This window comes from Oncorhynchus gorbuscha, linkage group LG02 (assembly GCF_021184085.1).
Source record: "Oncorhynchus gorbuscha isolate QuinsamMale2020 ecotype Even-year linkage group LG02, OgorEven_v1.0, whole genome shotgun sequence".
Lineage (NCBI taxonomy): Eukaryota > Metazoa > Chordata > Actinopteri > Salmoniformes > Salmonidae > Oncorhynchus > Oncorhynchus gorbuscha.
In genome coordinates, this window is record NC_060174.1 from 92,984,956 (window position 1) to 93,009,869 (window position 24,914).

The following is a 24,914-nucleotide window of genomic DNA, read 5'->3' on the forward strand; positions in this document are numbered from 1 at the left end:
GAGCAGCATAGACACCTCTGAATAATCCTTTGTTTGGGATTGGCATGACATTTTAACAGCCCTCCCTTCTTTCCCGGTTATGAAAATGGAAAGTGAGAGAGCAGTGACAGACAGATGTCCATCAATAATCGTGACCGGCCACAACAATGTTACGCATCGCCTGAGAGGGAAATGTAGGATTTTTTCATATGAAAACCTAATTCAATATCCCCAGAATGTATTTAAATCCTTTATTTTCCTTTTGAACAACTTGCCATTACATCATCGCTACAGATTCAACTATACTACTTTCGAGAACCAATTTGATAAATAGAATCCAAAATAGAATGAGCATAAAAATAAAAGGAAGACATTAGAATGAGGCCATTGGGGAAACGTTAAGTTGGTGGAGTTATACTGATTAATTGGGGGGGTGAGGGATGGTGGTTAAATCACTGTCTGCATTCTAAATGCCACCCTGTTCCCATAAAAGTACTGCACTATAAAGGGAATAGGGTACCATTTGGGATGCATACACAATGTTCATACAGTACAGTAAAAGGTTTGGCTTTTTAATCTTACAATTACAACCACTTCCTGATGTATGCAGCACTAAATATATAATACACTGACCTATGGTCCCTGTGACTAATAGCGCATCTGGTCACCTCAGGTCCTTATTTGGTAGTTATTTCCACAGGTTTATACAGTGTCGACCAATCTTCTCCTAGTGAAAGCCACTTATTGGTTAGGGGTTAGGGTAGAGAAACCAATATTTTGGATTTCCCTTTATTAATGGGAAACATCAAGTAAACGGTGAGAATTGAAAGCAGCACACACGATCCACAACCAGTCATGCACTGGTCTATAATACAACCACTTATGAAGTACTTACATGCATAACAATTAGCATTTGCTTACAAACACATTAGGGCCAGATCATAAGCCGCATGCTTGTAAGCTGGTAATGGTGATTAAAGACGCCTATGGAGAAGCATGATGACATGACATTAGTTATACATAACGTGATTCTTTATGGTGTTCACGAAAAAGATTTGATGAATGGCTGCACAAAATGACCAAAAGCAGTTCGAATTCTATGGCTATGTACTGCACCAGGAAGAGCATGCCCTCTCAAATCCTCCCCAACCATGATCACATTCAGAGGTTAACGGAGATTCCTTGTCTCTCAATACCAGCCAACAGCTGAAAGAACAACATCCAATGGCCGCTAGTGCCAGCAAGCCATGTAGCCGGCCCAATCGCCCTACATTGCCCTGGTTTCTGGCACTAATCTGGGTTCCCGCGGGGGCATACTGCTTTTGTACCCTCCTGTCCAAAAAGGATGCATATCCTGATACAGCCCTCTTCCTTTTACATAAGCCCCACTCCTCCTCTCCTCACAATTTCCCTCCCTCTCTCTCTCTCTCTCTCTAATCCCTGCCCAGAGTCCACATGGCCAAATGATCCTTTATGGAGGAGAAATAAACCAGGGATTTAGCCCGGGAAAAGGATTAGCACTTCCTGTCGGCACATGGACCGGAACAGACGCACCCGCCCACACATGCATGCACATACACACATGCATACATATACACGCGCACTCACACTCCCATACACATAAAAAGCTGAAGCTTGCTAACTTCAGAAAACCCTGAATAGATCTAGCTTCAATCTTAGTATACCCCTTTGGACTGTGAGATACAAAAATGACCGGAGCCTGCTTCCTCCACCTAATTTACAACACTACTCTATGAGGATACAACGCACTTAATCACTCTTCTTTACACTGTGTGTTTCATTACATATTTATTGACATTGGCCAATACCAATAATAATAATAATAATAATAATTATTATTATTATTAGATTTCAATGTCTATAACTGCCACGTGGTTATAAAATAAAACAAAAACATTTGGATAGAGGAGTTTGCATGTCACCGAGCCATTCCTATATTGTCAGCTAACAGTTGTTTCCTTGGTGCAAAAAACTTGTTTGCATTTATGATAATGGTGGCAACCCATTGATACTCACTCATGCTGACTATGTTTGGGCTTATCGGGGACCAGGCGAAACCAGCCCTCCTCCTGGTGGGCTGACTGCAATCTGTGGATGTTGAACAAAACCTGAACAGAGGAGAATAAACATCAACACATTTGATTATAATACATTGTAAGCTAATTGTATTCAATGTATATGGAGAGTAAATCTTTATCATGTTGTGATCCTGTGTCTAAATCTGACGTCTACAGAACATGGCCCAGAGTAAGAGTGCTGATCTAACGTCAGGTCCCCCCCCCTGTCTAACAGGATAAACTCAGCACTGCTACTCTGAGACTCTTTTTTTGAATATGGACATAACCAGGGTTCCAATTATCCATTCAACATTCATATTTAAAAACCCTTGTGGGGGGTGCCCACATATTTTCACTTTTCCGCTGTGAATGACCGGACTTCAAACCCCATGTGTCCTGCACAACATAATACCATTCCTTACAAAATATGCCAACTGAGTTAAAGCCTAGGTATTAGCTTAGGGAGATGACTAAGAGCGTAAGACTTGCGTTAAGGTTACACGACCAAACCACCTACATTAAAAAGTAAGTGCTTCACACCACTGTTATTCAGACTTGGTACTAGGGCTACAAAATTCCAGTAACATTCCAAATGTTATCCTGCTTATTCCTTTCTGATTCCGGGAATCTTCCAACCGGGATTTCTGGGAAACCTGGGAAAGTTACCTCAACAGGACTTCTCACCTTTCCCAGGAAGTCATTCTTGCTGACCAGGTCCCAATCCCACACCTCAACACTCAGAGGGGTGTCCAGGGGTGCATCGTCCAGCTCAAACTCAAAGCTCTCGTTCCAGCGCGGATAACAGGACTTCTTGATCACCTGAAACCACAGAAACATCCATTTGCAGATTCCTATATTCAATTCACAAGTCAAAAGGGCTGTTTCAAAACATTTTTCCAATGAATGTATTAAATATCTTAATGTAAGGACCATGGGTGTGGGCAGGTCTTTGGCTTACCGCACTTTCGTGGGTTTTGCAGTTGTATCGTACTCTGACAAAAGGGTCCGACGCTCCATTGCGATCCTTTTTTGCAAGGTCTCTGAAGCACAAACCCACACAAAAAGGAAAGTTGAGCATTTTACAAATTAGTTGACATTGAAGCACATTGTATCTCCACTCTCCATCAGATCTGGGTCACTTAAAACAGTATGTCTTCTTTCAAACACATCAGAAGGAGTTTGATTAAGTTCTCTCCGGTTCAATGGGATCAAAGGAATAGTCCCAAAAGTGCAAACCCGCACACCAGGCAAGCAAAATCAAGCGCACCTAAAGTAATAAGAAAACCAATGTTATATTTTAACCCATAACCACAAGTCTAGTCTCAATCACAAACAAATGCCCTCCCACGCACCATTTGAGATGAGGTCAGTATGAGATCATTGGGGTGAGCTCAGAGAAAGTAATCAACACGCATCATAGAGGAGAGTCAGCCGGGCGTATGTCTGTCTGTGTGAATCCAGCTGCTCTGGCAGATGGGCTGAAATACCCACAGCACAGACGACGCCCCAGGTATTTATGAAGAATGAGTTCACGGAGTTTGGAAGCAGTGTGCCCAGTGCACGTAATGCTCAAACCTGTGAACAATACATAGATGGAACTGTAAGTTTGTAGGAGCCTAAACCAGACTGATTTATCAAGCTATGTTTACAAAATAAAACATTTTTAAAAAGTGCAGTGCAGTCAAAAATATGAAAAATAAAAAAAATAAAGGGAACACTTAAACACAATGTAACTCCAAGTCAATCACATTTCTGTGAAATCAAACTGTCCACTTAGGAAGCAACACTGATTGACAATAAATGTCACATGCTGTTGTGCAAATGGAATAGACAACAGGTGGAAATTATAGGCAATTAGCAAGACACCCCCAATAAAGGAGTGGTTCTGCAGATGGTAACCACAGACCACTTCTCAGTTCCTATGCTTCCTGGCTGATGTTTTGGTCACTTTTGAATGCTGGCGGTGCTTTCACTCTAGTGGTAGCATGAGACGGAGTCTACAACCCACACAAGTGGCTCAGGTAGTGCAGCTCATCCAGGATGGCACATCAATGCGAGCTGTGGCAAGAAGGTTTGCTGCGTCTGTCAGAGCATGGAGGCGCTACCAGGAGACAGGCCAGTACATCAGGAGACGTGGAGGAGACCGTAGGAGGGCAACAACCCAGCAGCAGGACCTCTACATCCGCCTTTGTGCAAGGAGGAGCAGGAGGAGCACTGCCAGGGCCCTGCAAAATGACCTCCAGCAGGCCACAAATGTGCATGTGTCTGCTCAAACGGTCAGAAACAGACTCCATGAGGGTGGTATGAGGGCCTGACGTCCACAGGTGTGGGTTGTGCTTACAGCCCAACACCATGCAGGACATTTGGCATTTGCCAGAGAACACAAAGATTGGCAAATTCACCACTGGCGCCCTGTGCTCTTCACAGATGAAAGCAGGTTCACACTGAGCACATGTGACAGTCTGGAGACGCCGGGAGAACGTTCTGCTGCCTGCAACATCCTCCAGCATGACCGGTTTGGCGGTGGGTCAGTCATGGTGTGGGGTGGCATTTCTTTGGGGGGCCGCACAGCCCTCCATGTTCTCGCCAGAGGTAGCCTGACTGCCATTAGGTACCGAGATGAGATCCTCAGACCCCTTGTGAGGCCATATGCTGGTGCGGTTGGCCCTGGGTTCCTCCTAATGCAAGACCATGCTAGACCTCATGTGGCTGGAGTGTGTCAGCAGTTCCTGCAAGAGGAAGGCATTGATGCTATGGACTGGTTCGCCCGTTCCCCAGACCGGAATACAATTGAGCACATCATGTCTCGCTCCATCCACCAACGCCACGTTGCAGCAAACTGTCCAGGAGTTGGCGGATGCTTTAGTCCAGGTCTGGGAGGAGATCCCTCAGGAGACCATCCGCCACCTCATCAGGAGCATGCCCAGGCGTTGTAGGGAGGTCATACAGGCACGTGGAGGCCACACACATTACTGGGCCTCATTTTGACTTGTTTTAAGGACATTACATCAAAGTTGGATCAGCCTGTCATTTTTAGTGTGACTCCAAATCCAGACCTCCATGGGTTGATAAATTTGATTTCCATTGATAATTTGTGTGATTCTGTTGTCAGCACATTCAACTATGTAAAGAAAAAAGTATTTAATAAGAATATTTCATTCATTCAATCTAGGATGTGTTATTTTAGTGTTCCCTTTCTTTTTTGAGCAGTGTACTATACAGTGCATATAGAAAGTTTACACCCCCTTGAACTTTTCACACGTTGTTGTTTTACAAAGTGGGATTTAAATAGATTTAATATATATAACTAAAATAGTCATTGCATAAACACTCACACCTTTTTTATTGGCAAATCTAAATGAGTTCAAAAGTAACATCACTGTGAAATAATAGGGGTTGACATGATTTTGTAATTACTACCCCTTTCTCTGTCCACCATACACATGACATCTGTAAGGTCCCCCAGTCAAGTATTGAATTTCAAGCACAGATTCAACTAAAGACCAGGGAGCTTTTCAAAAGCCTCAAAGAATGGCAGTGGCTGGTAGATGGGTAACAATAACAAATCAGACTTGGCCATGCTTAAAGATGTATGCAAAGTTCATAATTATGCTGTGGATGATGCAGTTGTCCTTCTGAACTGAGCTGCAGGACAGGAATGAAACCGCTTAGGGATGTCAACATGAGGCCACTGGTGATTTTAAAAGACACCTTCAGAGTTCAATGGCTGAGATGGAGAAAAAAACAAACAAGGATGGAGCAATATTGTAGTGACTCCACAATAATGACCTAAATGACAGCGTGAAAAGAAGAATACAAATATACAGAATAAAAAGTGTTAAACCCTGAATTAAAAATGTATTAATGTATTAGCTGAACTTCGGCAAGACGGAGCTGTTCTTCCTCTCCCGGGGAAGGACTGCCCGTTCCATGATCTCGCCATCACGGTTGACAACTCCATTGTGTCCTCCTCCCAGAGCGCTAAGAACCTTGGCGTGATCCTGGACAACACCCTGTCGTTCTCAACTAACATCAAGGCGGTGGCCCGTTCCTGTAGGTTCATGCTCTACAACATCCGCAGAGTACGACCCTGCCTCACACAGGAAGCGGCGCAGGTCCTAATCCAGGCACTTGTCATCTCCCGTCTGGATTACTGCAACTCACTGTTGGCTGGGCTCCCTGCCTGTGCCATTAAACCCCTACAACTCATCCAGAACGCCGCAGCCCGTCTAGTGTTCAACCTTCCCAAGTTCTCTCACGTCACCCCGCTCCTCCGCTCTCTCCACTGGCTTCCAGTTGAAGCTCGCATCCGCTACAAGACCATGGTGCTTGCCTACGGAGCTGTGAGGGGAACGGCACCTCAGTACCTCCAGGCTCTGATCAGGCCCTACACCCAAATAAGGGCACTGCGTTCATCCACCTCTGGCCTGCTCGCCTCCCTACCACTGAGGAAGTACAGTTCCCGCTCAGCCCAGTCAAAACTGTTCGCTGCTCTGGCTCCCCAATGGTGGAACAAACTCCCTCATGACGCCAGGACAGCGGAGTCAATCACCACCTTCCGGAGACACCTGAAACCCCACCTCTTTAAGGAATACCTAGGATAGGATAAAGTAATCCTTCTCACCCCCCCCCTTAAAAGATTTAGATGCACTATTGTAAAGTGGCTGTTCCACTGGATGTCATAAGGTGAATGCACCAATTTGTAAGTCGCTCTGAATAAGAGCGTCTGCTAAATGACTTAAATGTAAATGTAAATGTATTAAATTTAGATTTTTGGGTCACTGGCCTACTTTCCCACAATAACCCATAATGACAAAGTGGAATTGTGTTTTCAATTTTTCTTTACAGATTATTTAATAATGAAAAGCTGAAATGTCTTGAGTCTAAGTATTCAACTGTTATGGAAAGCCTAAATAAGTTCAGGAGTAAAAATGTGCTTAACAAGTCACATAATAAGTTTCATGGACTCACTCACTGTGCAATAATAGTGTTCAACATGATTTTTTAAATGACTACCTCATCTCTGTACCCCACACATACAATTATCTGTAATGTCCCTCAGTCGAGCAGCGAATTTCAAACACAGACCAGGGAGGGTTCCCAATGCCTCGCAAAGAAGGCCACCTATTGGTAGACAGGTTAAAAAGCAGACATTGAATATCCCTTAGCATGGGGAAGTTATTGCACTTTGGATGGTGCATCAATACACACAGTCACTACAAAGATACAGGCATCCTTCCTAACTCAGTTGTCGTGGAGAGGAAGGAAACCGCTCAGGGATTTCACTATGAGGCCAATGGTGACTTTAAAACAGTTACAGAATTTAATGGTTAGGATCGAAGAGAAATTAGGATACATAAACATTGTAGTTACTCCACAATACTAACTTAATTGACAGAGTGAAAAGGGAGCCTGCACAGAAGGAAAATATTCCAAAACATGCATCCTGTTTGCAATAAACTAAAAACTGGCAAAGCAATTCACTTTCTGTCCTGAATAGAAAGTGTTTAGGTTGGGGTAAATCCAATATGTTACTGAGTACCACGCTGCATAATTTCAAGTATAGTGGCGGCTGTATCATGTTATGGGTATGTCTGTAATCGTTAAATGACTGGGAAGTTTCTCAGGATAGAAAAGAAACAAAACGGAGTTAAGCACAGGCAAAATCCTAGAGAAAACCTGGTTCAGTCTGCTTTCCACCAGACACTGGAGATTAATTCACCTTTCAGCAGGGCAATATCATAAAATACATGGGCAAATCTACACTGGAGTTACTAACCAAGAAGACAAGTGACTATTCCCGAGTGGCCGAGTTACAGTTTTGACTTAAATCTAATTGAAAATCTATGGCAATACTGGTTGTCTAGCAATGATCAACAACCAATTTGACAAAGCTTGAAGAATTTTGAAAATATATATTTTTTAAGTGAGCAAATGTTCCACAACCCAGGTGTGGAAAGCTCTTCGACTTATACAAAGACTCATAGCAGTAGTCGCTGCCAAAGATGATTCTACAAGTATTGACTCAGGAGTGTGAAAACTTATGTAAATGAGATATCTGTATTTTCATTTTCAATAAATTAGCAAACATTTCTAAAAGCATGTTTTCACTTTGTCATTATGGGGTATAGTGTGTAGATGGGTGAGAAAAATGTTTACTTTAATTCAAGCTATAACAAAATGTGGAATAAGTGCATTCTGAAGGCACTGTATATTAGCGTTTTGTTTTTTTATTAATCTAGAAAAATAGTATTGTGTAGATAGTTGACAATTTTCTTACAATTAAATACATTTTAAATCACACTTTGTATCACAGTAAAATGTGAAGAAATCCAATAGGCACTGTATATTTCCACACTATGAGGTTGGAATAATACTGTGAAAATTATGATTATTTTCTTTTAGTGTAAGAGCATGTTTTGGTGGGATGGAGTTTTGGCCTGCTTGGTGACATCACCAGGTGGTAAATTCGTTTATAGACCAATAAGAAAGAGTTCCAAACCTCTATGCTAGATTTCAGTTTTCCCCTCACCACTCGGACTGTCCTTGCTAAATTCTTGCTTGAGAAATTGCGCTTTGCTAAGAAGCTGTTTGTTTTACGTTTGACCATTAAAAACAATCACAGTATCTAGTTTCCATCCAATTTGACAGATTTTCAGGCACATTTTCAAAAATCCGCATAAAGAAAATACACACATTTTTCCATCAATGGTGTTTCCACCAAATGGACTAGTTACAGATACAATCAGTGAGGGATTACATATAGCACAAAATTAATTAATTAAATTTTTCGTTGAAGTTTTCGTGTACAGAATAAAAATATAAAGTTTAATGTGTTTCCATTGCATTTAACTGTACCGATAGTTTTCACAAAAACTTGTGTTAAATAGCAAAAATAGCATAAAAATAGTTTGTCCTCAGTTAAAACAATCTACCGAGTTCCAAACTGCCACTGGAAGCAACGTCAGCACAATAACTTAGTCGGGAGCTTCATGAAATGGATTTCCATGGCCGAGCTGCCGCACACAAGCCTAAGATCACCATATGCAATGCCAAGTGTCGGCTGGAGCGGTGTAAAGCTCGCCACCATTGGACTCTGGAGCAGTGAAAACACAATGACATTCTAGATGATTCTGTGATTCCAACAGTTTGGGAAGGCCCTTTCCTGTTTCACCAAGACAATGCCCCATTGCAAAAAAGTGTGGTCCATACCAAAATGGTTTGTTGAGATCAGTGTGGAAGACATTTTATTTAACTAGGCAAGTCAGTTCAGAACAAATTCTTATTTACAATGACGGCCTACACCAGCCAAACTGGGCCAATTGTGCGCCGCCCTTTGGAATTCCCAATCACAGCCGATTGTGACTCAGCCTGGTCTGCACAGAACCCGGACCTCAAACCTCATCGAACACCTTTGGGATTCATTGGAATGTCGGCTGCAAGCCAGGCCTAATCGCCCAACATCAATGCCCGACCTCACTAATGCGCTTGTGGCTGAAGGGAAGCAAGTCCCTGCAGCAATTTTTATCTAGTGGAAAGCCTTCACAAAAGAGTGGACGCTGTTATAGCAGCAAAATGAGGATCAACTCCATATGTATATGCCTGCGATTTTGGATTGAGATGTTTGACGAGCAGGTGTGCACATAATTTTGATCATGTACTGTATATAACATCCAAAACATCTGTGAATTATTCATAAACAATTGGTTATACATAGAGAAGTGTTAAAAACATTTTTTTAATGTATACAGTGATGGTAGACCCCACCTCATTCACTACCAATGAGCAGCACTGGCCTTGTGTGATGTAGTTGCTGTACAAAGCAATGCAGTCAGTATATATAGAGTAAAACCTGAGAAGTAGGTCCACCCTAGATCCCACAGGTAATTTGTCACCTAGGTAATGAATGTGTATGTACTAATACATTTAGTAGGCAATTTTATCCAACTTCCTGTATCAGATGCATATATTTTGGAATGGATTGCCACCGTGAGAATTAAACCCACAATCCTGGCGTTGTAAGCGCTATGCCCCAACAAATGAGCCATACAGGACTAGCCCAACATCCATGTGTAGCTCAGTTGGTAGAGCATGGCGCTTGTAACGCCAGGGTAGTGGGTTCGATTCCCAGGACCACCCATAAGTAGAATGTATGCACACATGACTGTAAGTCACTTTGGATAAAAGCGTCTGCTAAATGGCATATATTATCCATGTCTTACCTGGCCTCCAGTACTTGGCAGCGCAGTATTCTGGGGATGTCCCCTAACACTGATATCTGGAGGTGAATCTCCCCTTGCACCTCCTCATCTGGGTCAATCTCAGTTAGGTTCACCCAGCCGTCCAGCCCTTCAACACACAGGAAAGTTAGTGTGAGGGACACATGAGATATATGGTCCTATAGCAAATGCACTTTACACACGCATAACCAAAGGGTTAAATAAAAAATATATAGAGGTGAAAACATGCTCATAAAAACACTTTCCTGTTTGGGATGGCTTGTGTATTGCTCTGATGAGATAAGGTAATTCATGGAGGGGGAATACAGTATGTCGTACACACACATGCTGTGAATAAATCCCACCAATAACATCCTTTCTCTGTGTCTCAGGCTTTTGGAGGCTTAATGTAAAAGACCTAATGCCTGTGATGCATTCGCTTCTGCGCGAGTAGATAGTCTACCCGGTTTAAACCTGCATTCCACAGCCTACGAACTGGAACAGATCTACATGCACTGCAATTTGGACTCCAATATACTTGTACTCTGAATTAATATCAGACCTGGAAAACCTCTGGATAATACCAATGACTAAGGATAATAACAGATTTAGTCAACCAAGCACAAGCAATAAATTGACGACTTATCGGGGAAATAAACCACAGGCAATAAGTTCCTTGATTAAAAGGAAAACATTAGGACAGCCACAGTCTCACTAAATCTGTTATTATCCTTACAGTCATTGGTATTATCCAGAGGTTTTCCAGGTCTGACATTTCTGAGTACAGTAGCTATTTCACATTTATTTCTTACATATGACTCATGTATTTGGTCAGAATTCAGCTCATCATAAAGTCAATGCATAGAATACAGAAGCTGAATGAAACAACCAGTGAATTGACTCAACCCTCCAGATAATTTCCAACTACATTCAACCAGTAGGCCTATTTCTTCCAGCTTCCCAATGATTTATGAAGTGTCCTATCAAGTCAGCAAGATTTCCCAGAATCGTTCTGCGTTTACCCTTGAAAGAAGTGCTTTTTCTCCTGATTGATATTCCAGAGTATGTCTCTAGTCAAGCAACATTATTCTTTATTGCCGGCTGAGTGTGGGACAAAAATAAATTTGGCTACAACCACAGACGTTTCCACAAAGCAGGACGGAAAAAAAGATTTGAGGCTTTTTTATTTTATTAGGCTGTCTTGTTTCTAATGCAGACACAGATCATTGGTTCAGCGGACTGTGCGTGGGTTACAAACAGCCTGATCATTGGTTCAGCGGACTGTGCATGGGTTACAAAAAAGATGGAACATTGGTCAATGGTCTATGCTGATAGCTAATGTGGCCATGGAGGCGATATGGGACCCTATTCCCTACATATTACACTATTTTTGTCAAGAGGTGCACAATATAGGGGAAAGGGTACGATTTGGGACAACCATGGAGGCCTTAAAATTCAGACTGACAGCAGTAGTTTCATCGCCTTTATTTTGAGGGCTGTCTTGATTATCATTTATTTTTCAATCTCCATCTTAGAAGTCAAATTCCCGTTGCACTGAAAATGTACAATTAACCATCTATTCCAGAACAAACAGTGAGAGGAGTAAGTTGAGTTGATGACAAAGGCTTTTCCATTGTGAAATGTTGGCTGGCATTCAGCCAGGGAACAGAAACTGGAGGAAGCGAGACTCCTGTCTACAATGGGCACAACATTGATGAAGTCATTTCAGAAAGAGTGAACTGAAACAAGAGTCGGTCAGTTTCCATTTAGAGCACAGCATGAAAAGTAATGTCAGTAGTTTTAGAGTAGAAAAATACACCAGTGACACTGAATAGTTAATGTACCGTCTCTGGCTCACTAGTCCCTTTATAGGGCACTACATTTTACCAGAGCCATATGGACTCTGGTCAAAAGCAGTGCACTATAAAGGGATTAGGGTGCCATTTGGGACAGAAACCATGTGAAGACCATTCTGAGGAAACGTCGCCATCCTGTCTGTGGTATATGCTATCTCCACAAACATGTTCAATGAGGGAAACTGAACTAAAAGAAAACAAAATTATATCAAATATGGATGAGCATGAGTTGACTTGACTTAAAACATTTTAAAATCAAATCACATTTTATAATGCCCTTTTTACATCAGCAGTGCTTTACAGATACCCAGCCTAAAACACCAAAGAGCAAGCAATGCAGAAGCAGTGGCTAGAAAAAAAAATTCCCCAGAAGGCAGAAACCCAGAGAGGAATCAGGCTCTGAGTGGTGGCCAGTCCTCTTTGGTCTGTACCAGGTTGAGATTGAAGAATATCAGTGGCCATAAAGGCCAGATAGTTTTTCCAAGACGATCAAACGCACAAATGTTCTCCACAGCATTCTGTTTAGGATTAGTATACACTTGACCAAACCTTGGTAGAGGCCAGTCGGCATCAGTGAAAGGTCTCATCCATGAAAAGTGTTCAAACCGTGACTGGCAAATACACACAAACACACACTAGGGGTCTCTAACCTTTCAAGCCTTGACCTGCCTGCTTCAAAAGGTGATTCATTGCGCTCAGTCCTCTTTCCCACCCCCTTCCTCAGAGGTCCCTCTCCATACAGCCTGCTTCTCTCAAGGTTACTTCCACAGTAATCCCCCAGACACCTCAAGTGTGAGGCCCCTAGCAGAGAAGCACATTCCCACTGTCAAGCAGTAGAACATGGTCTGACATCACACAAAAGGGATCTATTTTTGTGACGGTTTTCAAACTGGAATGATTCTCATTTAATTATGTCTTCAGAAATAAAAGTAACATGTTGAAGGCTCTGATGGTGTAGCAGATAAAAGGGTGAGGCGTGATGACTGTTTGCCTCCTTTAATGTTTGGCCTACCGTTTAGACAAGGACCAATGAAGTCACTGTTCATCCCCTTTAATTTAAGCCTTGGTCTCTCCTTTAAAACTTCTCTGACCAACCAGGCGAAGCCTTTGTTTCCAAAGCAACGCATCTGCAATGGATTACAATGCGGAGACAAGAGGGTAGGAATATGCTTGCCCGACCCGTTATGTATAAGGAATTCCCTTAATCAAAACAATGAGAAGGCAATAGACCCCTGGACAAGTGCTCCATCTAGCCTTTGTGATTATGAGTAAGAGATGTTATTTTGCTGTTTGTAAATGATTACCAGTCCACAAAACTGAGATCCAATGACACTGTATACAGGAGATGCAAGATAAAGAAGCTAACGTTTTTCGTTTTTCGTTGTCCTGTAGTGTACGGTGTTTGGTAAAAATGTTTGATCGTAACGCAGACTACACCAAACTGGTACAGTGGGGAGAACAAGTATTTGATAACCTGCTAAATCAGCAGTGTTTCCTACTTTCAAAGCATGTAGAGGTCTGTCATTTTTATCATAGGTACACTTCAACCGTGAGAGACAGAATCTAAAACAAAAATCCAGAAAATCACATTGTATGATTTTTAAGTAATTCATTTGCATTTTATTGCATGACATAAGTATTTGATCACCTACCAACCAGTAAGAATTCCAGCTCTCACAGACCTGTTAGTTTCTTTAAGCAGCCCACCTGTTCTCCACTCATTACCTGTATTAAATGCACCCGTTTGAACTCGTTACCTGTATAAAAGACACCTGTCCACACACTCAATCAAACAGACTCCAACCTCTCCACAATGGCCAAGACCAGGGAGCTGTGTAAGGACATCAGGGATTGAATTGTAGACCTGCACAAGGCTGGGATGGGCTACAGGACAATAGGCAAGTAGCTTGGTGAGAAGGCAACAACTGTTGGCGCAATTATTAGAAAATGGAAGAAGTTCAAGATGACGGTCAATCACCCTCGGTCTGGTGCTCCATGCAAGATCTCACCTCGTGGGGCATCAATGATCATGAGGAAGGTGAGGGATCAGCCCAGAACTACACGGCAGGACCTGGTCAATGACCTGAAGAGAGCTGGGACCACAGTCTCAAAGAAAACCATTACTAACACACCACGCCGTCATGGATAAAAATCCTGCAGGGCACGCAAGGTCACCCTGCTTCAGGCCCGTCTGAAGTTTGCCAATGACCATCTGGATGATCCAGAGGAGGAATGGTAGAAGGTCATGTGGTCTGATGAGACAAAACTATATATTTTTGGTCTAAACTCCACTCGCCATGTTTGGAGGAAGAAGAAGGAAGAACACCATCCCAACTGTGAAGCATGGAGGTGGAAACATCATTCTTTGGGGATACTTTTCTGCAAAGGGGACAGGACGACTGCACCGTATTGAGGGGAGGATGGATGGGGCCATGTATCTCTCCCAACAACCTCCTTCCCTCAGTAAGAGCATTGAAGATGGGTCGTGGCTAGGTCTTCCAGAATTACAATGACCCGAAACGCACAGCCAGGGCAACTAAGGAGTGGCTCCGTAAGAAGCATCAAGGTCCTGGAGTGGCCTAGCCAGTCTCCAGACCTGAACCCAATAGAAAATCTTTGGAGGGAGCTGAAAGTCCGTATTGTCCAGCGACAGCCCCGAAACCTGAAGGATCTGGAGGAAGTCTGTATGGAGGAGTGGGCCAAAATCCCTGCTGCAGTGTGTGCAAACCTGGTCAAGAACTACAGGAAACGTATGATCTCTGTAATTGCAAACAAAGGTTTCTGTACCAAATATTAAAAGTTATGCTTTTCTGATGTACCAAATACTTGTAATGCAATAAAATGCAAATTAATTACTTAAAAATCATGTGATTTTCTGGATTTTTGTTTTAGATTCCGTCTCTCACAGTTGAAGTGTACCTATGATTTAAAAAAAAGAGACCTCTACATGCTTTAAGTAGGAAAACCTGCAAAATCGTCAGTGTATCAAATACTTGTTCTCCCCACTGTATATCATTGGCCTGTCTTAAGCATTCATGATGCCCTACACAAATCCTGTATAAACAACATATCATTCATATTATAGGAAGTAATAAACCATTATGCCAGTTGGCTTGTTACCATGTGAATATCAGAGTTGATCAATCAGCTCGTAATTATCTAGAAGTATCTTGGGAATTTAAACATACTGCCACATCTTACAAATACACAATGCTCATTGGAGTTATTAGCTACACCTTTGGCAAGTTCCAGCCACCAAGACTAATGAGTGATCCCGCCCTAGTCTTTGTGAGTGGCAGAAAGTCACCATCATCCCTACGTGGGATAAAACGGAGTAAGACTACCCCCCCACGACCAGCATCGGTGTCACAACCCTACTGTGAAGTGTGACTCAGGCCCCTCACCCACATGTCACTCTCTTCACGAAGCTCAGTAGTCACCCCTGTGTTTTGCCCTGTGAGTCAGCCTGCCAACACTAAGGTAAGCCAGCAGGTAGAGACGATCAGACAATGGCTCAAAGCAGCGTTGGTGGGATAAGTGTTATTCTAACCATATGACCCATTAAAATCCAGTGGGCCTTTTCTCAGTGAAAAACCAGACTTATGAAACAAGTGAGTAAGACTTTGTTTAAAGCGCTCATTCAAGGAGTGTCCACTTGTGAACCTATGTGATCATGTGATTGTCGTGTCCGTTATTTAGAAAACAAAAGTATGCTCTAGGGCTATGTGATGACTCACCACACCAGCAGCATGGCAACAGTGGAATGCGGGGATCCTTGAATCAATAGTCCAGATAATGACTAAGCACACAAGATGACTTTACTCCTGAACTCATCTGATCCCTTTTACTCTTACAGGGTAGAGGGAATTCCTTTACTGGAAGGACGAGTTGAGACATACACTACTGTTCAAAAGGTCTACATTGTAGAAGAATAGTGAAGACATCAGAACTATGAAATAACACATAGAATCATGTAGTAACTTTTAAAAAGTGTTAAACAAATCAACACATATTTGAGGAATCTCATTTAAATAGCCACCCTTTGCCTTGACAGCTTTAATATAATAATAATAATAAATGCCATTTAGCAGACGCTTTTATCCAAAGCGACTTACAGTCATGTGTGCATACATTCTACGTATGGGTGGTCCCGGGGATCGAACCCACTACCCTGGCGTTACAAGCGCCATGCTCTACCAACTGAGCTACAGAAGGACACTCTTGGCTTTCTCTCAACCAGCTTCATGAGGTAGTCACCTGGATTGCATTTCAATTAACAGGTGTGCCTTGTTAAGTCATTTGTGGAATTTCTTCTTTCCTTCAGCAATCATAGGACAGTAAGATACGGCGGTAAGATGCATCTAATATAATTCTGTATGTTTACACATATGAATATTACATCCCCCCTTTAAAACACACAATTTTTTTTTTTGCATATTATATTCTAAGCGTTTCTTTTGAAAAAATGCTCTGCAGTTTGAACTCAAGGTAAGTAACCATTTATATTGCATACTAGACCAATGGAATCAACATAGACTCTGAACAATAATCCAACATACTGTTACTTTTCAAACAAGGGATTCTCAGCAACTCAGCTCTCACAGTAGAAATGACATCTTAACATTTCAAACAAATACAACACCAAAGCATTTAAAGTGAACTTTCAATAACAAGTTTACAGTCCGAAACTCTTCTCGGGCAGCGATCCGCCTACACCCTTTGACATTTCACAGGTCTAGGACAGCTCTGGGCTTGACCTCTCTCCCTGACCTTATGCGATATGATGCTGAGCATGCTTGTGTGTCAGTCAACAGCTCTTGTGGTGTGCAGGTAAGTATGTTGTGCTGTGTGTGTGTGTGTGGTTCATCACACTCTCTTTCAGGGGAACAGTTAATCTCATCAGTGTGTTGTTCTTTTGTGTTCAGTAGGTGACGACGATTGCAACTGCTGGCTTCCAGAGGCCATTCTAACTGACTCTCCGTCGATCAGTGGTGGCAGTGGTCTAGCTGACCTGTCGTAGTATCACTTTTGTTGTTGTTGTCTCTGTGCACGTTTTTCATGCATTTCCTTGTAGCTGACGACCTCAGGTTGCAGCTGCTGGTTGGTGCTGGGAAGGATGGAGCGAAGTCTGCGGCTCATCAAGAGCTGGGCTGGTGATTTGAGGTTGTCAACTGGAGTGTTGCGGAATTCAAGGAGACTGAGCTAGGGGTCTCTCGTGTGCTTTTGCTTTGTCCATGAGTGATTTAGCAATCTGCACAGATTTTTCAGCAAGGCCATTACTTTGAGGGTAATGTGGGCTTGTTATGACATGTGAACTCCCATGCTTTTGTGAAGAATTCGAACTCATTTGATTTGTAACAGGGCCCATTGTCAGATATTAAAGTCTCTACAATACCATGCCTGGCAAAGGATGCTTTCAGCTTGTGTATCACAGCTGCAGATGTGGTGCTGTGAAGCTTGTCGAGTTCGAAGTATCTGCTGTAGTAGTCCACTGTTACGATGTAGTCCTCGTTGATCCAGGTGAACAGATCGGTTGTCACGACCTGCTAGGGTCGGTTTGGGATACAGTGAGGTAACATTGGCCCTTTGGTGTTTGAGGGGAGTCATTCAAGACATACAGCGTAGAGCTCCTTTTCGATTTGAGCGTAGTTGATTTCACAGTCCGAGAGATTGGGAAGCGTAACCAATGGGCTTTCCTTCTGGCAGTAGCACTGCACCTAGTCCATACTTCAATGCATCCACTTGGGAGTCTGAGCTCTTTGTTGGGGTCATAGTAGGCAAGGATTGGTCCTGGTTCTCTCGTGATCAAGTATTTCACATTCTGGAAAGCAATGTCGTGTTGCTTGTCCCAGAGAAACTCGCTGGACTGCTTTAGCAGTAGACGCAGGGGTGCATTAGCCAAGTTCGCACCCAGGCTCTCCAATGCTAAGTAGTTTACTATGCCAAGCACTGTTTCCAGCTCTGCACGGTTCTTTGGTGGCACCATTTCTTTTATAGCTAAGATCTTCTGTGGATCTGGCTTGATTCCAGTCGCTCTGAGAAGATGTCCGAAGTAGCTGACCTCTGTAGCGCCGACTGTGCTCTTCTCGGGGTTGAGCCGGACTCCTCTTTAGTTCGACCAAAGACAAGGATGTCGTCCACAATTGTCACAACTCCGTCGAGGCCTTCATACACTTCATCGATCTTTCGCTGAAACTCGTCTTGGGCTGATATAATCCCAAAAGGCAGGCGACGGAACCTGTAGCGTCCAAACGGTGTGTTGAATGTTGTGAGCTTAGATGACTCTTCTGTGAACTTGATAGCCCAGTAGCCTGATCTTGCGTCCAGGACACTGAAGTAGTGTGCTCCCGCTAGCTTGTGTGCGATGCCAACTAGCGTCGGTAAAGGATAATGGGGGCGTTTGATAGCCTTGTTCAAGTCTCTTGGGTCGAGGCATACCTGGAGCTTCCCTGTGCGTGGTTTCTCCACCACCACTAACGCGTTTACCCAGTCAGTCAGTTCTGTAACCTTGGTGACTATGTCAGATTTGGAGAGCATGGAGCACTCTTTCTTCAGACAGACACAGAGAGCAAGGGGAATATTTCTCAGTGGGTAGACCACAGGGGTTGCGTCTGGGTCAAGATGAATGGTATATTCTCCTGGGAATAATCCTATTCCTTTAAAAACGTCAGCAAACTCCTCCAGTACATTTTGTCTCTACTGATGCTGTCACTGATAAAACTAGCTTGATGAGGTCCATGTCTAAACATGCTTTAAGACCTAGCACTGCAGGTGCTCCAGTGTCAACAACGTAAAAGTCCAACATCATGTCACTTTCCTTGTATTTGCATTTGAAAGTGCATGTACCTTTTACTGGGAGCTGTTCACCACCATAACCAGTCAGTCTGCATGTGGTGGGCTGTAGCTCACATTCAGATGTCAAGCTGCAGTACTTATTCAGAGGAATAATGTTTACTTGTGCAGCAGTGTCCAGTTTGAACTTTAGCTCTTTGTCTTGTGTTCCTATCTCAATATCAGCGAAGGCTTGCTCTGTCTCTGATATTTGACTTTTTTGTGTCACTTAATCAATAAACAGTTAATCAGCATTTGACTTTTTGATTGACATTTCATCTTCACTCTGTTTGCCTTTAGCTGGGCAATTTCCTTGTTCGCCATGCACTTTGTAACCACAATATCCACATGTTTTGGGGCGTTTTAAGAGTCAAACAGTGTACTAAATGTTGTAATGGAATCACTTTGCAAAAGTGTGTAGAGCTTACCGTGGAAAAACAGTAGAGTGAAGATGAAATGTCTGGTGGAAATTTGTACTTTGGTCTGGATTCCAAATTGGAGATTATTGGTTCCAACCGCCATGTCTTTGTGAGAAGCGGTGTGGGGGAACAATGACCTCCACATGTGTATTTCCCACCGTAAAGCATGGTGGAGGTGGTGTTATTGTGTGGGGGTGATTTGGCTGGTGACACTGTCAGTGATTTATTTAGAATTCAAGGCACACTTAACCAGCATGGCTACCACAGCATTCTGCAGCGATACGCCATCCCACCAGGCTGTGGAAGGGCTATTTTACCAAGAAGGAGAGTGATGGGTGCTGCATCAGATGACCTGGCCTCCACAATCTCCCAAACAAATTGAGATGGTTTGGGATGAGTCAGACCGCAGAGTGAAGGAAAAGCAGTCAACAAGTGCTCAGCATATGGGGGAACTCCTTCAATACTGTTGAAAAAGCATTTCAGGTGAAGCTGGTTGAAAGAATGCCAAGAGTGTGCAAAGTTGTCATCAAGGCAAAGGGTGGCTATTTGAAACATATTTTGATTTAACACTTTTCTACATGATTCCATGTGTTATTTCATAGATTGATGTCTTTACTATTATTCTACAATTTAGTGAGTGTTTAAAACTTTTGACCGGTAGTGTACTGGAGTTCAACAATATGGGTTCATTTGACCCGACAACATGCTAAGATCAACTAGCTTACTCCAGTCTCCTCTCTGTCGTCATTTCTGAGAACATGGAAGTTGCTAAAACTCAAAGAAATTGGTCAGTGTTAGCATAAAGGAAAGTGCACATGACTAAATAATTGGACATGTTTAGAGCCAAAAAAAAAACGCTTTATATTGCCTCAAGCCATGATTTGAGGAAAACACAGCCACAGCGAGGTCTCACCTTGTGGTTTGGCAGCCAAGGCTTCCTTATTGATCGATACCTTCCCGATGACGTCATCACGGCTGGAACGACACAAGGGCTACAGGTTAGGTAGATTCCACTGAACTTGCTCTTCAAGTTTGTACCACTGTCAATAATAAATTCATATGAGTCTGCAGTGTGTATGTTTACCACAATGCAGGCTAGCAGTCACAGGTTTTTCTTGCGCAATAGTGTAGTTTTAGCAACTTCTCATGTCCAAAGGTCTTATGATAAGTCAATGGGTCACTTGTATATGTTAGCTCAATCAGCTTACTGGTTTATACCGGGGCGCAGCCGTTTTTTGCACACCGCAGCTGATTGCAAGCCCAGGGAAAAGAGGACACTAAATACCCCTGAAATTTGTTGAGACAACTAAATTATTATTAAAAGATAGGTCTACAGTGCATTCGGAAAGTATTCAGACTGCTTGACTTGTATCACATTTTGTTACGTTACAGCATTGTTCTAAAAAGTATTCAATTGTTTTCCCCTCAAATCTACACACAATACCCCGTAATGACAACGCAAAAACATGTTTTTTTTATATACATTTGCAAAAATGTCTAAACAACTGAAATATCACTTTTACATAAGCATGCAGACCCTTTACTCAGTACTTTGTTGAAGCATCATTGGTAGCGATTAAAGCCTTGAGTCTTCTTGGGTATGACACTACAAGCTTGACACCTGTATTTTGAGAGTTTCTCCCTTCTCTGCAGATCCTCAAGCTCTGTCAGGTTGGATGGGGAGCGTTGCTGCACAGCTATTTTTAGGTCTCTCCAGAGATGTTCAATCGGGTTCAAGTCCGGGCTCTGGCTGGGCCACTTAAGGACATTCAGAGACTTGTCGCAAAGCCACTCCTGCATTGTCTGTGTGCTTAAGGTCAATTTCTTGTTAGAAGGTGAACTTTTACCCCAGCCTTTGCCCCAGAGGTCCTGAGCAGGTTTTCATCTAGGATCTCTCTATACTTGGCTCCGTTCATCTTTGTCTCGATCCTGGCCCCCAGTCCCTTCAGCTGGTGCCAGTTTCCTCCAGACATGATGCTTGGCATTCAGGCCAAAGAGTTAAATCTTGGTTTCATCAGACCAGCTAACCTTGTTTCTCATGGTCAGATTCCTTTAGGTGCCTTTTGGCAAACTCCAAGCGAACTGTCATGTGCCTTTAATGAGGAGTGGCTTCCATCTGGCCACTCTACCATAAAGGCCTGATTGGTAGAGTGCTACAGAGATGGTTGTCTTCTGGAAGGTTTTCACATTTCCACAGAGGAACTCTGGAGCGCTGTCAGAGTGACCATTGGTTTCTTGGTCACCTCCTTCTCCCCCGATTGCCCAGATTGGCCGGGCGTCCAGCTCTAGGAAGAGTCTTGGTGATTCCAAACTTTTTCCATTTAAGAATGATGGAGGCCACTGTTCTTGGGGACCTTCAACACTACAATTTTTTGGGGTATCCTTACTCAGATCTATGCTGACACAGTCGTGTCTCAGAGCTCTACAGACAAATACTTCAACCTCATGGCTTGGTTTTTGCTCTGAAATGCACTGTAAACTGTGGGACCTTATATATAGACAGGTGTGTGCCTTCCAAATCAGTTGAATATACCACAGATGGACTCCAATCAAGTTGTAGAGACATCTCAAGGATGATCAATGGAAACAGGATACAGGGTCTAAATACTTATCGAAAGAAAGGTTTTTTTTTTAAATAATACATTTGCAAACATTTCTAAAAACCTGATTTCACTTTGTCATTATGGGATATTGTGTGTAGATTGATGAGGGGATTTTTAAATTTTTTAATCCATTTTAGAATCGGGCTGTAACGTAACAAAATGTGGAAAAAGGGAAGGGGTCTGAATACTTTCTGAATACATTGCATGTTTCCACGTAGCAGATATGACATGGACACCTACTCATTCAAGGGATTCCCTTAATTTTTACTATTTTCTACATTGTAGAATAATAGTGAAGACATCAAAACTATGAAATAACACGTAGTAACCAAAAACATCTTATTTTAGATACTTCAAAGTAGCCACCCTTTGCCTTGACAGCTTTGCACACTCTTGGCATTCTCTCAACCAGCTTCATGAGGAATGTTTTTCCAACGGTCTTCAAGAAGTTCCCACATATGCTGAGCACTTGTTGGCTGCTTTCCTTCACTCTGCGGTCCAAGTCATCCCAAACCGTGCTTCTACACCTGCATTGCTTGCTGTTTGGGGTTTTAGGCTGGGTTTCTGTACAGCACTTTGAGATATCAGCTGATGTACGAAGGGCTATATAAATACATTTGATTTGATTTGATCTCAATTCGGTTGAGGTCGGATGATGGTGGAGGCCAGGTCATCTGATGCAGCACTCCATCATCACTCTTCTTCTTGGTCATATAGCCCTTACACAGCCTTAAGGTGTGTTGGGTCTTAGTCCCACTAATCCCAAACCAGATGGGATGGCGTATTGCTGCAGAATGTTATGGTAGCCATGCTGGTTAAGTGTGCATTGAATTCTAAATAAATCACTGACAGTGTCACCAGCAAAGCACCCCCACACCATAACACCTCCTCCATGCGTCACGTGGGAACCATACATGCGGAGATAATCATTCACCTATTATGGGTCTCACAAAGACATGGTGGTTGGAACCAAACATCTCAAATTTGTACTCGGGCCAAAGGACAGATTTCCACCAGTCTAATGTCCATTACTCATGTTTCTTGGCCCAAGCAAGTCTCTTCTTCTTATTGGTGTCCTTTTGTAGTGGTTTCTTTCCAGCAATTCAACCATGAACGCTTGACTCACAAAGTCTCCTCTAAACAGTTGATGCTGAGATGGGTCTGTTACTTGAACTCTGAAGCATTTATTTGGGCTACAATTTCTTAGGTTGGTAACTAATGAACTTATCATCTGCAGCAGCGGTAACACGATCTTCCATTCCTGTGGCGGTCCTCATGGGAGCCAGTTTTATTCATAGCGCTAGATGGTTTTTGTAACTGCACTTGAAGAAACTTCAAGTTTCTTCAAGAAACTTCTAATTTTCCGGATTGATTGACGCTCATGTCTTAAAGTAATGATGGACTGTTGCTTCTCTTTGTTTATTTGAGCTGTTCTTTCCATATTAAGGACTTGTATACCACCTCTACCTTGTCACAACAACTTGTTGGCTCAAACATATTAAGGAAAGTAATTCCACAAATTAACTTCTAACAAGGCACACCTGTTCACCGTAATGCATTCCAGGTGACTACCTCATGAAACTGGTTGAGAGAATGCCAAGAATGTGCAAAGCTGTCATCACGGCAAAGGGTGGCTACTTTGAAGAATCTCAAATATATTTAGATTTGTTTAACACGGTTTTGGTTACCACATGATTCCATGTGTTATTTCATAGTTTTGATGTCTTCACTATTATTCTACAATGTAGAAAAGAGTAAAAAATAAAGAAACCGTAGAATGAGTAGGTGTTTCTAAACTTTTGACTGGTACTGTACCTCCTTGAAAAAAGCAGAAGACAACTTCTTCATGTAACTTATTCTTTAACCTTTTGGACTCATACCTGTATACTGGTTGAAACTGGCAGATTTTGACACTGATACGCGCCTAAATTGGAACGGAGTGGCTTTACAATAACATTTTATAAAACAAAGTCAGAGTTCAAGCACTGCACTTCGCAGTTCTGCATGGGTTTTGATTGACAGCCGTTCTGAACTTCAGCACCGCACACAACAAGTTGCCGCCCCCATCTCTCCTGCTAATTGGGCAGCTTATGCAAATGTTTTGTTGTCTGAGTGAGGGAAATGCTGTAAATTAAGAGGACTCAATGTATTTTGCAAGATCAAATGTCATACAAGCAAGCCAAACACCCAAGCACAATATTTTTTGATTAACAAACGTGGCAATAAGTATAGTAAAAATCAACACCGTAATGTTTATGTTCAGTATTGTGTCAGGTGAACTGTTGTGTCCTCAACCTGTCTAATAATGATCCCATAATCTCAAAACTGTTTTTCAATTTCCACCATGCTTATGCTTTTCATATTTCCTCTGTAAGAAACATTTAAATTTAGTCCTATCCATATAGACCAATTCCCATGAGTGTAAAGGGTTAATGTACTGTAGTGTTTTGAAATTAGTATTTAAAAAAGGACTTAAATATATTTGAATAGGGTCCATAATGGATATAAATAATATTAAAATACAGTACGGCATAGGACTTGAAAGGATTGTTTACTATTGCTGTAGTAAAAACCTTGTGTGGCAATGATATAAAAAGTTGACTTTGATAAGATACAACCTCCTCATTACCTCAGTGAGTCCTCATCCAGCACATGGAAGGAGATGGTATGGAAGGACGGGGGCAGGTGAACGTTATACTCCTCCCCCCAGAAGGGAGAGAGAGTCTTCCATATCGTAGCCGTCCTGGGAGAGATAGATAAGGTCATACTATTATCAACATTGAAAGGCATATTGAGATAAGGTCATAAGACAACACCATAAAGGCATATTAATAAAGTGATGCAGGCATAAATACACAATAATCTATACTAGTCCCCGTATTGATCTAGTAGCACATCTGAGTCATTCAGGAGCCCTGAATTTGAGTAA

At 42.5% G+C, this 24,914-nt stretch overlaps 1 protein-coding gene across 2 annotated transcripts in view; it reads right to left on the minus strand.

Annotated features, from left to right (window-relative positions):
* Positions 1 to 24,914, minus strand: part of rasa4 (RAS p21 protein activator 4) — a 76,904-nt gene that overhangs the window by 36,397 nt on the left and 15,593 nt on the right. For both annotated transcript variants that reach the window (XM_046327405.1, XM_046327413.1), the window contains exons 3-8: positions 24,615 to 24,728; positions 20,296 to 20,357; positions 10,280 to 10,406; positions 3,016 to 3,097; positions 2,742 to 2,876; positions 2,017 to 2,108 (exon numbers count right to left, since the gene is read on the minus strand). In XM_046327405.1, the coding sequence (XP_046183361.1) occupies positions 2,017 to 2,108; positions 2,742 to 2,876; positions 3,016 to 3,097; positions 10,280 to 10,406; positions 20,296 to 20,357; positions 24,615 to 24,728 (612 nt within the window). The remainder of the gene's footprint in view (positions 1 to 2,016; positions 2,109 to 2,741; positions 2,877 to 3,015; positions 3,098 to 10,279; positions 10,407 to 20,295; positions 20,358 to 24,614; positions 24,729 to 24,914) is intronic.